This window comes from Sardina pilchardus, chromosome 23 (genome assembly GCF_963854185.1).
Source record: "Sardina pilchardus chromosome 23, fSarPil1.1, whole genome shotgun sequence".
NCBI lineage: Eukaryota > Metazoa > Chordata > Actinopteri > Clupeiformes > Clupeidae > Sardina > Sardina pilchardus.
The window spans coordinates 16511485-16534959 of NC_085016.1; the positions used below are offsets into that span (position 1 = coordinate 16511485).

The window sequence follows — 23475 nt, forward strand, 5'->3', positions numbered from 1 at the left end:
TGCCTGTGTGTTCACTTAGAATCATTCATATGTGCATTCACTGAAAATCAGTCATAATACAGTGGGGGATGGGGGAAGTTCAGAAACATATACAGCGGGGGAAATAAATATTGAGCGGGTCAACATTTTTTTCAGTCAGTATACTTCAAGAAACAAATTAGTTGCAGAAAATGTAATGCAAATAGTATGTGTGTGTGTGTGTGTGTGTGTTTGTTTGTGTGTCTGTGTTTGCGCGTGCGTGTGTGTGTGTGTGTGTGTGTTTGTCTATATTCCTTAACCCAGGCCCTACTGGCCCCCTCCTCTGTGACTTTGAGGCGGGGCTATGTAGCTACTCCCAGGACCCGGAGGACTCTGCTGATTGGCTAAGGACACGAGGGCCCACCCCCACTGCCTTCACTGGGCCCCCAGGAGACCACACCTCTGGTAGAGGTGAGTGGTGAGACAACCTGCTAACGCCTGCTAACCTAAAACGCACACAAAAGACACCATATTTTAGTGCTTCACATCAATTTACAATGATGTAACTCTATAGGCCTACTTGAGATGGCTAACTCAACCGTTAAGGTTAGCTTACCTTCAAACGTGGCCTCTTTGCAGCTACAGTAGCCGCTGGTCTTCTGCTTCATATTCCTGTATGGTTTGCCAAAGTTTCCTTTCTTTTTGTGTCCTTCACCTTGCCTCTGAAGTGTCCTTCACCTTGCCTCTTCTATACATTTCTGGCTGTCTCTTGTCCTTTGGCCTCGCTGTCTTTTGCGGTTTTCAGTAACTACAAGCCACAGAGCAATCAACAGCAGCAGTAATGCCTCGATGTCATCCAGTAATTCCATCGTTGTGTTTACTTTTTACTGACCGCGCCATGACACCTGAAACCGACGTCACGTCAGTGGTGACCGACCCCGCCGACTTCCAGGTCACCGTTTGATGGAAAAGGAAATGGTACTGGTGCTGTGTAGCGCTGCGCTATATCGAACCGAATAGAGTAGGGCTAGCTCGGCAGTGGAAAAGGGGCATAACACTAACTCCACTTACTCCAACATCACTCTCCCCTTACCCTCAGACACCCTCTCCTTACCCTCAAACACCACCCTCCCCTCTCTCTCAAACACCATCCATCCCTGCCTCTCCCCTCTCTCTCAAACACAAATCATCCCTGCCTCTCTTACCTTATACAGGAGTAACACATATAGGAATCACACACCCACCACCACCTGTGTGTCCACAGGGCACTACCTTTACATCGAGGCGTCTTTGATGCTGACGGAGCAGAGGGCTCGGCTGCTGTCTGGGATGCTGCGGGGGTCAAGAGGTCAGCAGTGCCTGCGATTCTTCTACAGCATGTTTGGCTCAGGCTGCGGTGACCTCAGCGTGCTGCTGCGGAGGCCGCGGAACGGCAGGGACGTGTTGCTATGGAAACGCTCCGGCGAGCAGGGTATCTCATGGCTGAGGGCCACGCTCAACTACCAGTGTGACGAACAGCATCAGGTGAAACTCAAGACTAAACTAACACATCAGCACTACGCAATATCCACAGTCATCTGTTTGATTCTTCAAACAAAAGCTCAAGTTTATTAGTCGATTTTGTTCATGAAGCTTTGGACTATACATAACTGAGTAGTGGGCACACAGACAGCCCCCGCCGCTGCTTTGGTGCCTGATTCCGTCAAGATATATATTGATATATATTTATTGATATTTGTTATAACACGCATCTGTTCTCTCTTGGCCAGATTGTGTGTGTGTGTGTGTGTGTGTGTGTGTGTGTGTGACTGTGTGTGTAAGAGAGAGAGAGAGAGAGAGAGACGTATTATTTGTTATAACACAGCTTTGCTCTCTCTTGGCTAGATTGTCTTTGAGGCGTCCAGAGGCTCCTCTGTGCGAAGTGACATTGCTATTGACGACATCACGTTTGAGAGTGGGCCATGCCCAGGTACTGCTCTGGTCTACTACATCATCAGCCTCACAACATCATCAGTTTCATTTCATCATCAGCCTCATTACATCATCAGCTTCACTGTAGTATCAGCTTCATACATCACCAGCTTCACTACAGTGTGTGTGTGTGTGTGTGTGTGTGTGTGTGTGTGTGTGTGTGTGTGTATGTATGTGTGTGTTCACTACATCATCAGCTTCACTGCATCATCATCAGCTAAATTATATCATTAGTGTCACCATTATCACCATCATCAACTTCACAGCAGGCCTTTCTAAACCCAGAACACTAGTGCTTAGTCCAGCTCTCTCACAGTGACCTTGGTTTTGTAAGGCCACTTACAGTTTCAAAGGGCACTGTTTTGAAGGGGTAGGGGGATATGATCACAGAGGCAAACTATGGGATGCACTTTACTTAAGATAGTGCTTTCCATACATGTTTGATATGTAGGCCTAAGTGATGTCTTACTAACACAACACTTTACATTTTCACAGACACAGAAGACTACATCAAGCTATCTGGTTTCCCAGACGGTGAAAATGCAGGAAACATCATTTAGCAAGCTTGTTAAAAGACCAAATGCATTTTATGTTAATTCAGGATATATCAATCAGTTATTAAAGGACATGTTGTTTTCCCTATGAAAATGAAAATGAAAATGTAGCCTATTAAAAATGTAAATGCTTTGAAATGCTGAAAGTTTTTGAAACATTTATTTTTAAATGCAGCTTAAATGATGCAAACAAAAGCAATGTCCAATAGTAAGATACACTAACTACTAACTACAGCTGTGATAAATACAAGCTTTTTCATAAGAGTCTTTGACATTGTTGGTGCCGGAGAATGGTTTTAAAAATGACACCTAAGTAGGCCTAGCCTGAGAGCTGTAATTGGACCTGAATTGAAAAGTGTGTGTGTGTGTGTGTGTGGGTGGAAATCTCAGCGTCCAGCAACAGCATATCATAATTTTGTATGCACAAGGACTCCCTGGTAGGCACTGTTGTGGAAAAGAATGACATTGTGGCTTGTCAGTCATCCAGCATAGACGATAAATGGTCTGGATCTCTTTTCGGATGCGGCAAGGTTGATACTGCTGTGCTCAACCGAAACATCACATGACAAGTTTTGCCCAATCAAAGGCTGGCATCCACTCCGGTTGCGCGCGAACTGAATGTGTGAGAACTAGTCGACTGCTGCAGAGAGCAAGCCAAGACAGAACCGCCGCTGCAGTATGGCGCTTCAAGCCAAAAGGAAGCGAATAAGTCACTCTAATTCACAAGCTAGACCTTCCACTAGCCAAGTGGACCCCTTTGCCGATGGCGATGGCGTCCGTGAGGGATTTGTGGAAGGGTCTATACGTCGAATAAAAATGCAAAACTTTCTGTAAGTACCCGTCACCTGAATCGAAAGTAACCGCTGCTGTGTTATTGTTTGCTAACGTTAGCAGCAATAGCTGCAATGATAACATTGCTAGTGTTCGTTGATAGTCGAAGAAATAGTAGTAATCATAGTAGTGTTAACGTAATTTAATTGCTTCTCTCAATCTGTACGTCGACAAAACAGGAGTTATCGGTGACTTCTTTATCTTATCTTGCTTTCCCTTCGATGGTGTTAGTGATGTGACGTTAGCCTAAACAGTAAACCTAACGTTCACGAACCTGCTACATATTAACGTTATTTATAATGGGCCAACGTTACTGGCAGTAGGCTATGCAGTTTATAAATTGTGAAGGACTTCTTCTGGTATGTTGGAATGCCAATAGATCACGTACGTTGTGTGACATTAACCAGGAAGTACCGTCCTTCTGTCCCCGTGAACGTTATGATAATTTGCTTAGCTAGTTCGTCTCTGCCGCAACACTGACTTTTGGAGTCTTCCAGGAAGGTGACCGGTAATGGTTGTGCAGCTAGCCAAATATTAAGTACTGGTTGGTTGCACTGACGTGAAGAACACGCAAATGTAAACTATCTGAAAAAAGCCTTGTCCTAGAAGTTTGGTGCGTGTGTCAAAAGTGACGTATTTTTTTCTGACTCTGGATATTCATGGAAAACTTATATTAAAAATAGCTGAAGCACTATAAAACACTTTTATTGCTGAGGAAATTACATATGAGTAATAAAACATTGCCGGTATCTGGTTTCAGCAATTCATGCATTAGACGTTATAATGACTTTACTGTGTGGGGTACATCCCAGTCTCTGGATTAACACTAGTGCCTTAGCTCTTCCTGGTTTCTGTGGTTGCCAACACTGCAGTGGAAACTTTTAAGTATCCTTAAGCTGTTTAAATGGCAGAGTTCCATTTGCATGAAAGGATACCTAGTTATCCAGCTCAGCGTTTCTCAAACTATGGGGTGAGGACTGGTGCCAGTTCGTGACAATCTGATCGGCTCCCCTGCAGCACGTATGACCTGGCGGAGGTTTACCCAGGGCCCAACCTCAACATGATTGTTGGTGCTAACGGGACGGGCAAATCCAGCATCGTTTGCGCCATCTGCCTTGGCCTGGCCGGAAAAACTGCTATCCTGGGCCGAGGAGACAAGGTACGTGAAACGCCACATTGGCCCCTCTTAACTAACACTGTCTCAAATGGCGTACTTCTGCACTTACAATACCTAATTTACAGAGTGAGAGAGGGTGTTCACACTGAAAACTCCAACAGCAAAAGTGCACTGCTAGTCCCCGGATGATGCACTCATAAAGTACACGGAGTTGGTGTTCAATATGAGGCGACACTATTCAGTTTCACTATTCTGCAGTTCAGGACCCCCTCTAACATTAACCTCTGCATTTGTGTTTTCTACCTGCAGGTTGGCCTTTACGTGAAGAGAGGTTGCTCGAAAGGCATGGTGGAGATAGAGCTGTAAGTTTGACGTCAGACACCTGATCAGAATAGAACGTACCCCATGTAAACAGACGCCACAACATTTTCAATCGGAATGACCAAAAAACTGTCCGTGTAAACATGGCTAATGTGTGTGTGTGTGTTTATGTGTGTAGGTATAGGACTGGTGGTAACCTGGTCATCCAGAGAGATATACTTGTGGACAGTAACCAGTCAGTGTGGCAGCTAAACGGTCGTCCTTCCAACCAGAAGCAGGTGGAGGAGGAGGTTAGGGCTCTACGCATCCAGGTGGGCAACCTGTGCCAGTTTTTGCCTCAGGTGAGAGACACGTACACTTTCACACACACACACACACACACACACACACACGCACACACACACACACACACACACACACACACACACATATGGGTCTTTTTATGAAACGGGTATCTTTTCCACTATGGCATTGTCATTGAACATTTTCATCAAAAGTAAACTTCTTTTCAATTTTATAATACTTGTGTGTGTGTGTGTCTCTGTGTGCACGTGTGCGTGAGTAGGAAAAAGTGGGTGAGTTTGCTAAAATGAGTAAGCCGGAGCTGCTGGAGGCGACAGAGAAGTCAGTGGGGCCTCCAGAGATGTACAACTTCCACTGTGAACTGAAGAGCTTCCGCAACAAGGAGAGGGATCTGGAGGTGCGTAGACACAGACACCCATACACAAACACAAACACAAACACAAACGTTCTAATGCACAAACACAGACACAAACACAAACATTCTGATGCACAAACACAAACACAAACGTTCTCATACACGAACATAAACACAAACACAAACACAAACGTTCTCATACACAAACACAAACACAAATGTTCTCATACACATACACAAACACAAACGTTCTTATATTTCTTATATCCTGCAATCAAATACTTTAAGATCTAAATCTTATAGATTAAGAAGATTTGCTAGTATCTAATATCTTGCTAATATTTGTGCAGTTTATACTCTAAATGACTGTGTGTGTGTGTGTGTGTGTGTGTGTGTGTTTAGAATGTGTGTAAGGAGAAGGCGAGCTTCCTGAAGAAGGCCATGCAGAGGAATGAGCGGAACAAGCACGACGTGGAGCGCTACCAGAAGAAGAAGAGACACCTGGAGCTCATCCAGCTGCTGGAAAAGAAGAAGCCTTGGGTGGTACGTGTGTGTGTGTGTGTGTGTGTGTGTGTGTGTGTGTGTGTGTGTGTAGAAGTATGAGGAGACTCGTAAGGAGCTGGAACAGCAGTGTAACGTGTGTGTGTGCATGTATGAGGAGACGCCCAATGAGCTATAGCAGCAGTGTAACGTGTGTATGTGTGTGTGTATGTGTGTGTGTGTGTGTGTGTGTGTGTGTGTGTGTGTAGGAGTATGAGGAGGCGCGTAAGGAGCTGGAGCAGGTGAAGAAAGAGCGTGAGGAGGTGCGGAAGAGTCTAAAGGAGCTGAAGGAGCAGCGAGCACCCATGCTCAGAAAGATCCAGAGCATCGACAACCGCCTGCAGCCTACCAACGACCAGATCAGAGAGATGGTACACACACACACACACACACACACACACACACATACACACACACACTCAAAACACGACGCAAACTTAACATGACTGAGTTGGATTCAGTGGATAGGAGCTGTAACGCTTGTGATTGTGCTGTCATGAGGAGCTGATGGTTGTGTGTGTGCGTCTGTTTTTGGGCATGCTCTCTAGAGAAGCTCATGATTGTGGGTGTGTGCGCGTGCCCTCTCGTGAGGAGCTCATGGTTGTGTGTGTGTCCTACAGACTGCAAACATCCGAGAGGCAACTCAGAAATGCAAGCAGAAGCAGGACCAGCTGGATAATAAGAACAAACAGGTCAGATTTGTTTGTGTGTGTGTGTGTGAGAGAGAGAGACTAACTGAACTGATTATCTGTCTTTTAACACAAACAGCAAATCTTTATTTTTAGCTCTGTATGTGTCATTGCCCATGTGTTTGAGATTGTGTGTGTGTGTGTGTGCGTGCGTGCGCAGATCAAGGACGTTGTGTGTTTGTGTGTGTGTTGCTCGCATGTGCATCTTTGTGTGTGTGTGTGTGTATGCTTTTGTATTCACACGTGTGTGTGTGTGTGTGTGTGTGTGTGTGTGTGTGTGTGTGTGTGTGTGTGTGTGTGTGTGTGTGTGTTTGCCTATGTGCAGATCGAGGATATTAAGCAGTCCCTGAGCCTGAAGCAGGCGGAGGAGGCTGATCGCCAGAAGCGCATGGCGAACACGCGCCACCTCATCGCCGACCTGCAGGCCCAGCTGGAGCGCTGCGGTGACCATGACGACCTGGGGCCACGCCTGGACGAGCTGCACCGCCAGCTGCGGTCCAATCAGGAGGACCGGGGCAAAGTGGAGGGGGAGCGAGCGGATCTGAGGAGGCAGAGGGACAGAGACATGGCTGAACTCAGACGTGAGGCTTACATACACACTCACACACATGCAAAACACACTAACACACACGCACGCACACACACACACATGCAAAACACACTGACACACACACAAGCACACACACTAACACACACGCACGCACGCACACACACACACACATGCAAAACACACTAACACACACAAGCACACACACACGCACACACATACATATGAAACACACACACAGACATGCAAAACACACACACACACAGACACACGGACAGCACACAAACATATAAAACACACACACTTATAGACAGACAGACAAGATCAGCATGATATAATAACACACTGCAAATGGTTACACACATTAAGCAGTTAGGGTCATGCAATATGTGTGTCCTGGTGTGAGTTTCACCTTAACTGCAGCTCAAGCTCCTTACGTGCAGTCTTAAGTGTGTGTGTGTGTGCGCGCAGTACTGCAGAACCGTATGCGCAGCCTTGAGGACATGCTGAATCGTAAGGAGGAGAAGCTTCGCAGCCGCTTCACAGATACCCACAAGGCTTTGCTGTGGCTGAGGCAGAACAAACACCTCTTCAATGGGAATGCATACGAGCCCATGATGCTGGAGGTGAGCTGTGTGTGTGTGTGAGAGCGAGAGGTCTGTGTTTGTGAGGTGTTTGTGTGTGTGTGTATGTGTGAGAGTGAGAGAGAGAGAAAGGGCGTGAGAGAGAAAAAGGTCTGTGCGTGTGAGAGGCCTGCGTGTGAGGTCTATTTGTAATCTTCAGTTGGTAAGCATTTGTTGCCTTGAAGGACCTCTGACGGAGAGTGTTTGTGTGTGTGTTCAGATCCGAGTCCGTGATGCTCGCCATTCTAAGTACATTGAGAGCCACATTCCAGTGAATGACCTGCGAGCCTTCGTCTTCCAGAAGCAGGAGGACATGGAGAGATTCATGGTGGAGGTTAGAACAAGCGGCCATTCCCACACACACACACACACACACACACACACACACACGCATGCTCAAATCCTCCATACACACAGTCTACTCTTTTGAACCTTACTATGTATGTGTGTGTGTATGTGTGTGTATTTTCTCAGGTGCGTGATTCTCAGAACCTGCGTGTAAATGCAGTCATCGCACCACCGGACTCTCATGCCTCCAAACCCCCCAGTAGACCTCTGGACTCTCTCAAGTGAGTTTGTGTGTGTGTATTAATGTGTGTGTGTGTGTATTAATGTGTGTGGGAATGGCGGCTTGTTCTAAACCTCACTACCCAACACACGACTTTTATCGATCTGAGGTGCTGCTGTTTGCGTTTTCGATTCCGGGCATGTGCAGGACTGAACTGTGCGGTTTAACACAACCCAGTTTATATATCTATTATTATTGTTATTATTATTATCATCATTATTATTACTATTGACAAGCCTGTTTGTGTTATGCAGGCGCTTCGGCTTCTTCTCATACCTGCGGGAGCTGTTTGATGCACCTGATGAGATCATGAGCTACCTGTGCTACCAGTACCGCGTCAACGAAGTACCTGTCGGAACAGAGCAGACCAAGAACATGATTGAAACGGTAGTCTCTTATGGTGCTGTGTGTGTGTGTGCGCGTGTGTTTGGGGTGGCAAGAGAGGGCAGGGAGTTACTGAAGTGTTTGTGTGTTAAAGAGAGAAAGGGAGAAGGGGGAAGTTATGTGTGTGTGTGTGTGTGAGAGAGAGAGAAAGAGAGGGGGGAGGAGTTACTAATGTGTGTGTGTGCGTGTGCGTACCCATCAGGTGATCAGGGATTCCCAGCTGAGGATGATCTACACGGCGGATGAGAAGTACACGGTGAAGAAGTCGTCGTACTCCAGCAAGACCATCTCCAGCAACTCGGCCCTCCGGCCGCCGCAGTTCCTCACCGTCACCATCGACGCAGAGGAGAAACGCCAGCTGCAGGAGCAGCTCAGGGTCAGTCACACACACACACACACACACCACACACACACACACACACACACACATGTATATACAGACAGACACATGTACACACACACATGCACAACTCACAAGATGCCAGCTGGAGGAACGGCTCCTGGTCAGTCACTTCCCATAGTAGGGTCAACACACACACACACGCACACACACACACACACACACACACACACACACACACACAGTAGCCGTTTCCCAAAGTCAAGGAAGTGCTCCGGTGGAACCTCAGTGACGTGCACGTCCACACTAGTTAGTCTGTTCCAAGGTAGAGTCCGAGAACGCTAGGAGTAGGGAGGCCTCTAGCCTCATCTTCGTAGAACCCGACTTTGGGGAAACGGCAACTGGAGGAACCGCCTTGTCAGGTGATGGACCCTCTGTCTCTGCAGTAGTGATCTGATCTTTGACCTCTGACCTCTGCAGGTTGTGGAGGAGCGCGTGAGAGACATCGACGCTCAGATGGGGGCTCTGCAGGAGCGGCAGGTGCGGCTGGATCAGCGGGACAACGAGCTCCGAGCTCAGAAGAAAGAGCTGTCCGACCTCAAGGGCAAGAGGAGGCAGCTCGAACAGAAGATCAGCACCAAGCAGGACAGGTACACACAAGCACACACGCACACACGCACATACATACAGTAATAAAGAATAGGGCAACATGAAGCAGTTCGAACAGAAGATTAGCACCAAGCAGGACACACACACACACACACACACACACACACACACAAGAGATGAGGCAGGTCAAACAGAAGACCAAGTAGAACAGGGCGCGCACACACACATACAGAAGGAACAGAAGAAGAGCAGGCAGCTCAAACCCAAGATCAGCACCGAACAGGACACACACACACACACACACACACACACACTTAATCCCACCCTTTCTCCACACACTCTCACACTCACACACACACGCACACACGCACACACGCACACACACACTCACACTAACTGTGTCGTCCCCAGCCTGAGGCAGATGGAGCAGAGTGCAGTGGACCTGCAGAGGGTGGAGCAGGACAGCCAGCAGAAGGTCTGTGCCGTCCACACCCAGAAAGTTGCCATCGCCGCCGAGTTTGTTCAATACATGAAGGTGAGCCAAAGGGGTGTGTATGTGTGTGTGCGCGCGCCGTCACCACCAAGTGCAGTGCATGAAGTGGTGTGTGTGTCAGTCAGTTTTTGTTCAAAGCTGAGAGTTATGTGTGAAATGGGTTGTGTGTGTTTTTTCTCTTGTGTCGCTGTGTTCTCTTGCATTACCAGAAGTGTGTGTGTGTGTGTGTGTGCACTATAGGTGCTAGTTGCAGCACATTAGATGATGTGTGTGTGTGTGTGTGTGTGTGTGTGTTAGTCAGTCAGTCAGTTTTGGTACAAAGTTGAGGGTCTTAGTTGTATTGTGTGTGAAATGGCTTGTGTGTGTTTTTTGGGGTTGTTGTACTCTCTTTCATAACCGGAAGTGTGTGTGTGTGTGTGTGCGTTTGTGTGTGTGTGTAGCGCCGGGCCAACCTGAGCAGAGAGAAGGTGTGTTTGTCTCTGGAGACGGTGGCTCTGACTGCAGAGAAAAACCAACTGGAGTCGGATTGCAGAGAGGGATCAACAGAGCTGCGAGCGATGGAGGTATCTCACACTCACTCATACTCAATCATACTCACTCATACTCACTCACTCACACAAACACATATGTGTTTGTGTTGAGGATCTGAGTGATCTTGGGCCTACGTGATGTAATTGTTTATATATGATGTCCTTGTGTGGCCGTGTGTGTGTGTGTGCCTGATTTCTGATGCGTGTGTGTGTGTGTGTGCCCCATTGTTGGAGTGTATTCTGCCTGATTTCTGACGTGTGTGTGTGCCATTGTTTGAGTGTATGTGCCAGATTTCTGATGTGTGTGTGTGGCCGTGCGTCTCATTGTTCGAGTGTACGTGTTTTCATTTCTGATCTGTGTGTGTGTGTAGCAAAGATGTGCTGATCTGGACCGTCGGAAGGCGTCTCTGTTGAGCACATGTAAGAGTCTGATGCAGCGCGCCAGCGAGAAATGCAACATGAGACCGGGAGAGGTGGCCGTACCCCCAGAGCTACACGACGTAAGACCTTACACACACACACACACACACACACATACACACATACACACACACACACACACACACAATTTTTGCATAAGCCTATATCGGTTGCAGTGATCATTATTTATCTTGGTTAAAATCTGAGGCTCCTGTACCATACTGTACACATGCACAAGCATGCAAGTCTTCATTCATTCAGCTTAATGGTAGTGTACAGTTTTCATTTAGTTTATTTGTGTGTGTGTGTGCCTCAGGTTTTCAGCATGCTGCCCAACACCCTGGAGGACATTGAGGCAATGTTGAATGAGGAAAGAACCCGGGCGGAACTCTTCACCGGCATCAGTGAAACGGTACGCCTGTGTGTGTACAGATGACAGTTTTGTGTGTTGGTGTGTGTTTGTGTGCTACTGATAATGTGGTTGCATGTGTGGTTGTGGTGCCTTAGTATATGTATATGTTTTTGGGGCTGTGTGTATGTGTTTTTGGGTGTCTGTGTTGTTCATGGGTTTGTGTCTGCACGTAGGTTGTGGAGGAATACAATCGGAGGGAGCAGGAGATTAAGAATCTGGAGAAGGAGCTGGAAGAGAAGAAGAGCGCTCTGGACACCTACAGGCAGAACATCTCTGAGGTGTGTGTGTGTGTGTGTGTGTGTTGAAGAGTTTGGATGTGTTTTAGTATCAGTGTAGGTGGTTATCAGCTGTAAAGCCTGAAGGAGAGCTGACCTGTGGAACACTGCAGTAGTGACTCAACACTTGCCCCTAAATGCTGTGCTCTTTCTTTCTTTCTTTCTTTCCTTTTTTTGTTTCTTTTTCTCTCTGTCTTTCCCTCCCCCATCTCCTAGGTGAAGGAGAGGTGGTTGAACCCCCTCAGGCAGCTGGTGGAGCGCATTAATGAGAAGTTCAGCGAGTTCTTCAGGTCCATGCAGTGTGCTGGGGAAGTGGACCTGCACTCTGAGAATGAGGTCAGCATTCACCTTCACCCTCACCCTCTCTCTCACAGTCTCACTCCCTCTCTGTCACGGTCTCTCTCACCCTCTCATCCTGATTTTATCATCCTCATCCTATTTTTTGCCATGTTTTTTTGTTTTGTTGTTTTGTTTTGTTTATTAAAATGTCACATAAACCAGGCCAGGAATGATTTACTATCAAATCCCTCTGTAAATATCTTCAGAATACTGAATAAGTATATAACTGGAAAGTTCGGTGTACGTAGGTGCTACATAGGCTGAGATGTTAAAATGACAAAAAAACTTGTTTTGAGAAAACAGCCTTGAAACACAGCCAATGAGATGCGTTCTCAGCCTAGACTTGCCAATGAACTTTCGTGAACGGTTGCGGATACAAAGGAAGTGTCCATATTTGGATTGCACAACGTCACGCAGGAGAAACAGAGCTTTCCAACGATACTACACATGATCTGTTTCGTATCACGGTCGTGGCGAATTTACGAGAAATATACAGCCTACAAAAGATAATGAAATAAACACCTAAATGTGGAAATCGGACTTTGTTGTTGTAGTAGTGCGAAAGAATACATGCTGTTGTCAAGTTGTCCAGTGCATGAAAAAACAATGTTTTCACCTGTCGCGACTCACCTTAAAAGTGTGTGTGTGTGTGTGTGTGTGTGTGTGTGTGTGTGTGTGTGTGTGTGTGTGTGTGTGTGTGTGTGTGTGTGTGTGTGTGTGTGTGTGTGTGTGTGTGTGTGTGTGTGTGTGTGTGTGTGTGTGTGTGTGTGTGTGTGTGTGTGTGTGTGTGTGTGTGTGTGTGTGTGTGTGTGTGTGTGTGTGTGTGTGTGTGAAGTGTGTGTGAGAATTGACCCTACCATGGGAGGTGACTGACCATGGTGTCTGTGTGTGTGTGAGTTGACCCTACCATGGGAGGTGACTGACCATGGTGTGTGTGTTGACCCTACCATGGAAGGTGACTGACCATGGTGTGTGTGTGTGTGTGTGTTGACCCTACCATGGGAGGTGACTGATCATGATCTGTGTGTGCGTTGGCAGGAGGAGTATGATAAGTACGGGATCCGTATCCGGGTGAAGTTCCGTAACAGCACCCAGCTGCACGAGCTGACGCCACATCACCAGAGCGGGGGCGAGAGGAGCGTGTCCACCATGCTCTACCTCATGGCCCTGCAGGAGCTCAACCTGTGTCCCTTCAGGGTGGTGGACGAGATCAACCAGGTACACACACACAGACACGCTCACACACACTCTCTCTCTCTCATCCTCACTCCCACACTCACACCCTCATCCTCACTCACACACTCACACACACTCTCTCTCTCATCCTCACTCCTACCCTCACCCTCTCAACCTCACTCTCACCTCACACACGGATGGACTCTCATGCGCGCGTGGCGCGCACACACACACACACACACACACACACACACACACACACACACACACACACACACACACACACACACACACACACACACACACACACACACACACACACACACACACACACACCTCTACTGGAATGGTCATGTTTGTTTTGTGTGTGCGGCAGGGCATGGACCCGGTGAACGAGAGGAGAGTGTTTGACATTGTGGTCAGGACGGCATGCAAGGGGACCACCTCACAGTACTTCTTCATTACACCAAAGGTACAGACACACATGCACACACACTTAGTAAAGACACATACACATACACACACACAGATACTTGTGCACATACACACAAATTCCAATGTACACACTAAGATGCCCACACACACGCATTCAAATGTACTGTACATACTCCGGCACACACACTCACGTGTGTACATTTACACACAGATAAATACACACAAACTCTCAGATACACATGCACTCACCCATACACGCACACTCACGCGCACACTCACGCACGCGTAAACACACTCAGACACCAAGTCACTCATTAATGAACACTCACACCCCGGTGGGCTCTGCACTAGTCTGATCTGATGATCTCAGTAATACACCAACACACACACACACACAAACACACATCTGTGTTTCTCAGTGATTACAAACATGCAGTGTGTGCATGAGGCATTTAAATGAAGTGTGTGTGGTGTGTGTTTAGCTCCTCCAGAACCTGCAGTACGCAGATGAGATGATGGTCCTGTGTGTGCATAACGGAACGCACATGCTGCCGCCCAGTGACTGGAGCAGCCAGGCCTTCCTTCGCCGACGTGCCCGTCAGAGGCCCAGTCACCATGGAAACTGAACGTTGGCCCGCTGCAGGTGGACCCGGGTCGGTTCTGACTCAAGAGTTCGTTTCTGTTCCAAAGTGTTTACTCTGCTAGTCAAAAAGTGCCTTAATGCACCTGCTACATTCCCTGTTCCTATGTCTGTGTTGTGTTTGTGTGTGAGGAGGAGCCTTCAGTTGAAGCTGTTAAGACTTGAGTCAGTCAGTTTGTCTAGCTGTTCCGAATCAATTGTTTCATAGTAAAGAAATCAAATAAAACGTGTTAGTTTTGAAATTATGCAGTGTTGTTCATGTCTTCATGCTTTATACATCTCTCTCTCTCTCTCTCTCTGTGTGTGTGTGTGTTCGCGTGTGTGTGATTGATTGATCACAGCTTTGAAAGGGTTCGCATATCAGAATTTTATCAAATGAGCCAATCAACTTACAAGATGTCTCATTCATTTCAACATCTAAGTGTCTCTGAGAAAAGTCCGGTTATCTGAAAACCTGAAGCATGAGAACACTATGTGCGGGAACACGCAGCCCCGCGCGCGCGCACGATGAGCCCGTGGCCGTCTTGAACCGCACGCGAGTCTCATTGGAGGTGTGTCTAACTAGAGATATGTCGCTTATACAACCGATGGAGTGACCGCGCTGGACGACCCCTTCATATGGTGACATTGTTATTTAAATACGCGTTAAAACATTGCAATCTAATAACATTGTCTCAATTTTATTATAAAGATTATTGCAGAGATTTTTAAAACATTAACTGCAGTCTGGATGCCGGACCCATGTCCGTTTACGCTTCTCACCGTCAGCTGATGTGTTTTGGACATATGTGGAGTTTCACGCCACGTCTTTCCAAAAGAAATTACAAGTCTTGATGTGGGAACAATCTGTACCGTTTTGATTATTTTGCAGAGAAGGAACCAGACATCTCTGGGAGTTGTTGCTCGGGACTAATTTCGAAGTTGCATAACCATGGCTACCTCCTTCCTCAGGATGGGTCGGATTTGTTGTGGCTTGAAGGTACAAACAGAGATTTCTCTGAGGACTCTGAAGACTTGGGTTATGGCCCGGTGGTTTCCGTCAAACTGCTCATGTGCAATTTTGACCATTAGAAACATAACTTCTGAGTAGAAAACTGAATCTATTCGCCAGATAGGCTACCTCTGGATTCGCAATGGACGCTACCAAAGCCATACTGTTAAAATCCATGTCAGTCAACCTAGTTGCATTGTAGGCTATACCCTGCAAATCCTTAGGCTACGGACAAATGTGGCTCTAACATTAAAGGATTTGGCGTTTCCATGGTTGTTGCTTTGACCGTACAGTTTATGGCTGTGACGGTGCATGTTTGGATTACACAACTTCTTAATTATTAGCACACAGTGGATGAAAGCGCGACTCTTCACAAACCAAATTCCAGTGGGTTTGTTTTAAAAATGCGAATGAGTTGGGTGGGAACCCTGCTGTCACGGCCCCTGCTATACACACAGATACTTCTACCTTTAGGTTAAGCAGTCTAGTTCACGAGCTGAATTTAGCAGCGCACGTCACTGCCAAAGCCCCTAAAGGTCTGTATGGCCACTGCGTGTCAAAACAAGATATGCGACAGTCCAATATGGCACAGCTGTGACTTCAGTTAGCAAGGAGGTGTGCAGTAGGCTACACCTTAGCAATTAACTTAAGTTTCTGAAATTAGAAAGGTTAGGTCAATTTATTTTATTGCATAAATAAATGTGATCATAATGGAAACATAAAACGTAGATGTTGCTGTGCACTGAAACAGAATATGCTACTGAAATCAATAGCCTGGTTTGACTTTGCCATGGCTTAATTGTAAGCAGTTGGCCTATAATACACTAACAAAATAGACTTCATCCAAAAGGAGCTATCTGCCACCCCAAATGATCTGTAACATCCTTGCCACCATAGGATAAGGGGGTACTATCATAAACTCTCTGCTATAGGTAACAAGACAGGCATCACTGGGTAAAACTGCAAATGTGAAGACACTATACACTTACAGTTCCAGCCTTAATCACAGTGGTGCCCTAGTTTACATTGCCACCTACAGGGCATTCCTGATATAACACTCTATTCTAGACAGCATCGATGTTTGATAGCCAGGGCAGTAGCCCATGGCTGGTCTAAACTATCCGACATTGAGGCCTGTCACTGAATAAAAATTTGAAGGAATTTAATCAAAATGTCAAATATCTGTGGTGTGATCCCGCTCTGGCCACTACACTTACCCCCTTGCCATCTAGTCCAAACATCCCTGCTAGTCTGTTAGTCATAAACCTGAGCTCTGGCATCTTAGTCCAGTCTCTAAGATGTGGTATCTTAGTCCATTATCTGAGAAATGTTAGTTCAGTCTCTAAGCTGTGGTATCCAGGCCCCTAGTCTAAGAATGATAAATCCCTGTGGAACTTCCAGAGTGGTTTAAGTTAAAAAAGGACGTCTAAAGACATATAGTCTCAGGAGAGGAAAGGCAAGTTTATTTATAGCACATTTTTTATACACAGAGGCTATGCGCTTTATTTGTGAACCAAACCAAGAAATAAACATTTTGAATAACAGACAATTCATGGTAATTAAATGAATTAAATGAAAAAAAAAAAAGAGGAATATATCTTCAGACGAAAGGGAGATGTTTGTGTGTGTGTGTGTGTGTGTGTATATATATATATATATATATATATATATATACTGTATGCCTATATCATTACAGTCTGAGTGTTATACTGTATTTTTGTGTTTGAGTTGAATAGCCGAACTGTTAGATAACTTATGATCAGCTGGTTGTAGGTCTGAGCTCTGATCTACGCTAACCGCTTGCATTGCTCTGCTCTGCACTGACTGACAGCCATTCCAGGTGAATCTGCATACCAGTTGGAGGACCATACCAGCTGTGGCCTACAGCTCCAAGTTTGGAGACTCCAAGATGGCACCCAGGAAGACAAACATCAGTAAGTCAAATTCTAGACCAATGGCGAGCTGTCAAACTAAAATACGTGCCTCCTTATGCTTCGATCCTTACGCTTCAATCCTCCCTACCTTTGTTTCAGGAATTGAAATACATGTCTCTGTATCAGGAATTAAAAGATTAGTCCATTATTATTAGTCCAGCAGCACAGTCCTGTCATGATCAAAGATTTCTTCGTTGAATTTGACTGGAGAGCTAGCTAGTCCAGTGACTGTCCCAGCTCCTCGTCCACCTAACATGTTTGCCTGAGTAATCATCGTTTCTAAGTATTTTCATGGTTTGCTAAGTAATCTTGTGGTTTGTTATGTCAGTAATATAACTGATTGTTATTGTGGTTATTCTGGTTAATGTGAAACTGTTGTGTGTAATCCTAGTATTGCATGTGATGCAGAAGAACATTTTGATATCTCAGCAGTCATTTTCTCAGTTCTGTTCCTACCCTTCCCCCCACCCCACCCCACCCCCTCTGTCCACAGAGAAGGCCAAGCCCAAACCCAAACTGGACGTTGCCCAGCTGCTGATCTCCCTTGGCATGAGGCCTCCTGTCCAACCCTCCCCTGCCACAAACTCTGCTGCCCCTGATGTCCTAAGACACACCAAACCCGCTGCAAGGGCTGCTGAGACTGGTCCATTAGTGTCCGCATCATCACCTATACCTGCCACTCCTCCACCCCCTCCTGAGAGACCGACCACAGTAGTGGACTCAGCCACCCCTCTGGTCACTGCCACCCTGCAGACAGAACCAAGGACCAGTCCTCCACCATCAGCTGCCTCCCCTCAAACAGAACCAAAGACCAGTCCTGCACCGAACACTGCCACCCTGCAGACAGAACCAAAGACCAGTCCTGCACTGGAATTCACTACAGAGGCTTTCTCTGCCAGAGTTGTTGCCCCATCAAACCTCACTGAGCAAACTGACACTGAATCTGCTTCCTCAGGTGAGTTTGCCTCTCAAGGGTCTGCAGCTGCCCTACTCACTGAGCTAGAGGCTGTCACCCCATCAGGATCTCCCCCAGTACCCCCTCTTACATCTGCTGTGGACTCTAGTGCCTCTTCAGAACCCCCTCCTGCGTCAGCTGTGGACTCTAGTGCCCCTTCTGAACCCCCTCCTGTATCTGCTGTGGACTCTAGTGCCCCTTTAGAACCCCCTCCTGTATCTGCTGTGGACTCTAGTGCCCCTTTAGAACCCCCTCCTGTATCTGCTGTGGACTCTAGTGCCCCTTCAGAACCCCCTCCTGTGCCTGCTGTGGACTCTAGCGTTCTTTCAGGGTCTCTCCCTGTAGATTCCTTCAAGACAAGTGATTCTCTTGGGTTAACAGAAACAGTAATTGCCCTGGAGGAGGTTGTATCAGGTGTTTCTCCTGGGCTAACAGCAGATCCTGAGGTGATCAGTCATGAGAGTACAGCTCATCCAGTTGACCCTGTTTCTGCAGTGCCCACCTTGGAGCTCAGTCCTGCAGAGGCTCCTCTTGCCTTGGAAAGTTCAGATCAACACGGCACAGATGCTCCTTCTGCTAGACCGGCCACCTCCGACAGCGGCGATCTAGATCTTTCTGCTGGTAGAGGTAGCACTGCAGTAGCATCTTCAGAGCCAGCTGTCACTGCATCTGCGGCAGGTTCCCTAGAGGGTGCATCCACCATGGCCACCTCTGCTACCACACCGCTAGCAGAGGCTGAAACCTCCATGGAAATACTCGCTACTGCACCGCCAGCAGAGACCGAAACCTCCATGGAAATATCCGCTACCGTGCCAACGGTAGAGGCTGAATCCACCGTGGACATATGTTCTACTGCACCATCAGCAGAGGCTGAATCCACAATGGAAATATCTGCTACCATACCGCCAGCAGAGGCTGAAATCTCCATGGAAATATCCGCTACCGCACCTCCAGCAGAAGCTGAAACTTCCATTGAAACGTCCGCTACCGTGCCATCAGCAGAAGCTGAAACCTCCATGGAAATATCCGCTAGCGCACCATCAGCAGAGGCTGAAACGTCCGCTACCGCACCACCAGCAGAGGCTGAATCCACCGTGACCACATCTGCTACCGTGCCAACAGCAGAGGCTGAGACCTCCATTGAAATATCTGCTACCATGGGCACATCCACTGTCGCCCCATTAGACTCAGAGGCTGAGTCCACCATTGGCACATTTGGTATCGCACCCTCAGCAGAGTCGCTGCAGGAATCATCTGTATTACTGGGAGATCTTCTATCTGAAGAGGCAGCTGCATTATTGGAAGATGTTTCCATTCCTGATCTCATAAGTCAGGTCGAAGCCCTCTCCCTTCATGAAGTGGCATCTATCTTGGAAACCGTCCCTACTCCTAAAGCCATAGCAGAAGATGTCAATCCAGCTTCCTCTATGCCATCTGTGGAAGTCATGCTCTCAGAGCTTCCCAGTGAGCTTGAAATCGCACCATTTCTAGAAAGTTCCTCAGTGCCCGATTTGACTTCTCACGTGGAGGCTATCTCACTCCTGGAGGTGGCATCATTTCTAGAGACTGTGCCCGAGCCTCCTACCGCCACGGCTTCAGATGCTTCTGCAGAGCCATTGGCATCCCTAGAGGATGTAACGGTGCCTGACCTGATGGCATCTATAGAATCTGTCTCTCTGCTAGAAGTTGGAGCGTTTCTGGAGGACATCTCTGCTCCTGAGGAAGCAATTTCTACCCCGGGAGTCTCTTCACTGCAGCCAGATACCAGTGACCCCTCAGTAGACAACATCTCCCTGCTAGAGGTCACCTCAGGGCTAGAAGATGCCTCAGTTCCCGATCTTACACCCCACCTGGAGGCTGTGTCTCTCCTAGAGGTTTCACAATTTCTTGAAACCGTGCCCAGTACAGACGCAACCACAGAGATTCGTGAAAATGAATCTCCAGGAATCTCCACTGGTGGTGACATCACCTCTCCCACAGCCGGGCCTCCATTAGACTCCGACTCCACACCAGCAGCTGCAGTGACATCCAGTGGACTCCTGGATGCAGTTTGGGAGCATTCTGTCGCCATCGAGACGCCGGAAACTATCACAGATGAATCTGCTGCCATCCAGACGGCAGACGGCATCACAGATGCCAGCCAGACGCTGGATGGCATCACAGATGAATCTGCTGACATCCAGACACCAGGTGAAATCACATATAAATCTGCTGCCGCCCCGATGCTAGACGGCATCACGGATGAAACTGCTTCCCCCCAGACGGCAGACGGCATCACAGATGCCACCCCGATGCTAGACAGCACCACAGATGAATCTGCTCCAGAGCCACTTCCAGACAATGCTCAAAGTCTCATACAGCCAGCCCCTTTAACAGAGTCTCCCATGGAGACCCAGGATGCCCTTGGAAATGTTCAAACAGGGGCGCCCAGAGAGGAACTCACACATACGGGAGCGGCCACAGAAGAACTCACACTCCCAGCAGCACCCACAGAGAAACTTACAGAAGCATCCCCAGAGGAACTTACAGACGCAGCAGAGGAACTCGCACCCACAGAGGAACTCGCACAGGAGAGTGCAGAGGGTACTTGCTTTGGTCTAACCACCTTCAGCTCCTCACTATTTTCTACATTTTCATTAATTCATTCAACAGGACTGCGAGGGTACTCCCTCATTTTCAATCTAGCTGAGATACAACAATAAACTTAAAATACAGATAGCCACGCATGGGCCATTACACAGTAGTAACAACAACAACAACAACAACAACAAAAATAATTTGAGAACCAGTTAAAATAGGTACAGTACAGTTGGATATGGGGAGGTTTGTGACTCATTTACATTTACATTTATAAATTTACCATTTATTTTTCATCCAATGCGCCTTTGAAAAATAAGGAATAACATTCAAGTTACATTGAAGAAGAAACGTTAGTATAGCAATTAATACTGTGAGGAGTGTTGGAGAGCAACATTTGGTTACAGAGCTGCTTCCTGCGGTACAGATCTGATTGACTGACTCAGTGTGGTCAACTTTGATGTCTTGAGGGTCAGTCGGTTGTGTTTCCTGTGGGTCAGCGAGTTGTGCTTCCTGTTGGTCTGTGGGTTGTGTCTCCTGTGTTCTGGACTCTAATGGTCTGATGTGTCCTGCAGCGCGTCTGGACCCGGTGCAGAGGCTGTTTCTGGAGAAGATCAGAGAGTATCAAACCCTCAGCCAGTAAGCAGCCGTGTGTGTGTGTGTGTGTGTGTGTGTGTGTGTGTGTGTGTGTGTGTGTATGTGTGTGTGTGTGTGTGTGTGTGTGTGTGTGTGTGTGTGTGTCTGTGTGTGTGTCTGTGTCTGTGTCTGTGTCTGTGTCTGTGTCTGTGTCTGTGTCTGTGTCTGTGTCTGTGTCTGTGTCTGTGTGTGTGCGTGGGTAGGCTACCCTCAGCAGCCCTGTGTGTGTGTGTGTGACTTTCTGCTAATAAGTAACCTGGTCTGTTAGACTGGGATTGACGCCTTGGCTGCATAATTAGTTTTCGATGCATAGATTGGGGTTAACTTCGGTCTATGGGTTAGCTGTATGCATCACTAGCTCCAGGCCACTGACACAAGTAGAACCCTGCTTCAGTGCTATACTTTGTTCCTCTGTCTCCATGGATATTGAAATTGATTGATTGATTCATTGATTGATTCATTGATGAATTGAAATTCATTATTAACATAATCTTAAAAAAGCATTCTAATTCTAAAATGTCTTTGTACATTATCGGTCAAACGGATAAACAGGGCTTATTTTCATTGTGGTCCTTTTTCTGTCCCTCTCATCCCACATGTTCCCCCCAAATTCAACCACTCACTCTCTCTCTCTCCCATATACACGAACACAAATGCACTCACACACACGCACACGCGCACACACACACACACACACACACACACACACACACACACACCATAGGTCAGCTGGAGGCGTGCCGGAGGCGGGCTCTGATGGCTATGAGTTCCAGCGTCGGCTGGCTGAGGAGGAGGCCAAACTGCAGCGGCTTTACGGTGGTGGTGACCTCACAGAGTTCCCAGAATTCAACTTCCCTGGTGAGTTTGACGGCATCAACATCTCTCTACACATGGATAGACACACAACACATACACGCCATGGGCTACCACATGCACCTACACTATGCTCTCTCTCTCTCACACACACACACACACACACACACTCTCCATGCTCTCTGTCTGTCTCACACACACACAGCATCCTCTCAGAATCCTGAAACCCAGTGGCTTGCTCTAATGTCCTCTGTCTCTCCCTTCACATTCTAGAGCCCAGGCTGGATGAAGCCTCCACTAAATAAGGACCTGACCACACACTGCACATGATCAGTGTCCCAGTGCTGCACTGACCTGTGTGTGTGTGTGTGTGTGTGTGTGTGTGTGTGTGTGTGTGTGTGTGTGTGTGTGTGTGTGTGTGTGTTTGTGTGTGTGAGTGAAGATGCCAAAGCCTCAATCTGGGCTGTGAGTGTGAGGCTGTGTGTGTGTGTGTGTGTGTGTGTGTGTGTGTGAGTGAGAGACAGAGACAGAGACAGAGACAGAGACAGAGACAGAGACAGAGACAGAGACAGAGACAGAGACAGAGACAGAGACAGAGACAGAGACAGAGACAGAGACAGAGACAGAGAGAGAGAGAAGCTGTATGTATGGTAGTGTGATGTGTATGAGACTTGAATTCATTCACCAGCTCTATAGCCTTTATGTAAACTGGGTTTAGGTTTTTTGGAAAAAGGGAACAGTGTGCACACTTCAATTTTAATCCCCGGGCTCTTGTAGGATCTCAGGGGTTGAAATCCTTGTAAGAGAAAAAATAAAATAAATATTTTGTGGATCAAAAATGTGCACGCCTTTGCTTTTTAACTATTTGGACTTTTTTTGTTTACTTCTCATTTTCACACTATATGTTGACATACTGTTGATTGGATGTGCCAGCTGTCAGTCTGGCCAACACTTGACCCTGGCCCTTATAGCCAGCCAGCGGTTCTCTTTAAATCACTGAGTTGAGTTGAATGTTGAGTTAAATTAAATGTAAATATATTTTCATCACAATTTCATTAAGTGTCATAGTTTGCTTTAGCCTACTGTATATATCACTAAAATGTCATCTCAAACACTCTGTGAGCTTTTATCTGATATTG

The 23475-nt window shown here is 47.1% G+C and overlaps 3 protein-coding genes across 3 annotated transcripts in view; all 3 read left to right on the plus strand.

Annotated features, from left to right (window-relative positions):
• The window catches only part of LOC134071272 (MAM domain-containing protein 2-like), an 8644-nt gene extending 6015 nt beyond the window's left edge, over nucleotides 1-2629 (plus strand). Inside the window, exons 11-14 of the mRNA XM_062527922.1 lie at nucleotides 283-429; nucleotides 1223-1482; nucleotides 1843-1927; nucleotides 2425-2629. Coding sequence (XP_062383906.1) covers nucleotides 283-429; nucleotides 1223-1482; nucleotides 1843-1927; nucleotides 2425-2489 — 557 coding nt within the window. The 3' untranslated portion in view covers nucleotides 2490-2629. The remainder of the gene's footprint in view (nucleotides 1-282; nucleotides 430-1222; nucleotides 1483-1842; nucleotides 1928-2424) is intronic.
• Nucleotides 2630-3115: 486 nt separating this feature from the next.
• Nucleotides 3116-14675, plus strand: smc5 (structural maintenance of chromosomes 5). Its single transcript, XM_062527903.1, has 24 exons — nucleotides 3116-3313; nucleotides 4332-4473; nucleotides 4741-4793; nucleotides 4931-5093; nucleotides 5318-5452; nucleotides 5813-5953; nucleotides 6160-6321; nucleotides 6571-6642; nucleotides 6965-7220; nucleotides 7658-7812; nucleotides 8030-8143; nucleotides 8284-8378; nucleotides 8632-8764; nucleotides 8964-9137; nucleotides 9582-9751; nucleotides 10122-10245; nucleotides 10644-10766; nucleotides 11105-11233; nucleotides 11470-11565; nucleotides 11739-11843; nucleotides 12057-12176; nucleotides 13218-13397; nucleotides 13732-13827; nucleotides 14273-14675. The coding sequence occupies exons 1-24, from the start codon at nucleotides 3162-3164 to the stop codon at nucleotides 14414-14416; spliced, it is 3234 nt and encodes a 1077-aa protein (XP_062383887.1). The 5' UTR covers nucleotides 3116-3161; the 3' UTR covers nucleotides 14417-14675.
• A 314-nt stretch (nucleotides 14676-14989) lies between these two features.
• LOC134071646 (uncharacterized) lies at nucleotides 14990-23145 on the plus strand. The gene is made up of 7 exons (XM_062528445.1): nucleotides 14990-15051; nucleotides 15302-15409; nucleotides 17253-17355; nucleotides 17849-20893; nucleotides 21463-21526; nucleotides 22248-22381; nucleotides 22610-23145. Exons 2-7 carry the CDS (start codon nucleotides 15362-15364, stop codon nucleotides 22639-22641), a joined length of 3426 nt encoding a protein of 1141 aa, XP_062384429.1. The 5' UTR covers nucleotides 14990-15051; nucleotides 15302-15361; the 3' UTR covers nucleotides 22642-23145.
• Nucleotides 23146-23475: the final 330 nt, after the last annotated feature.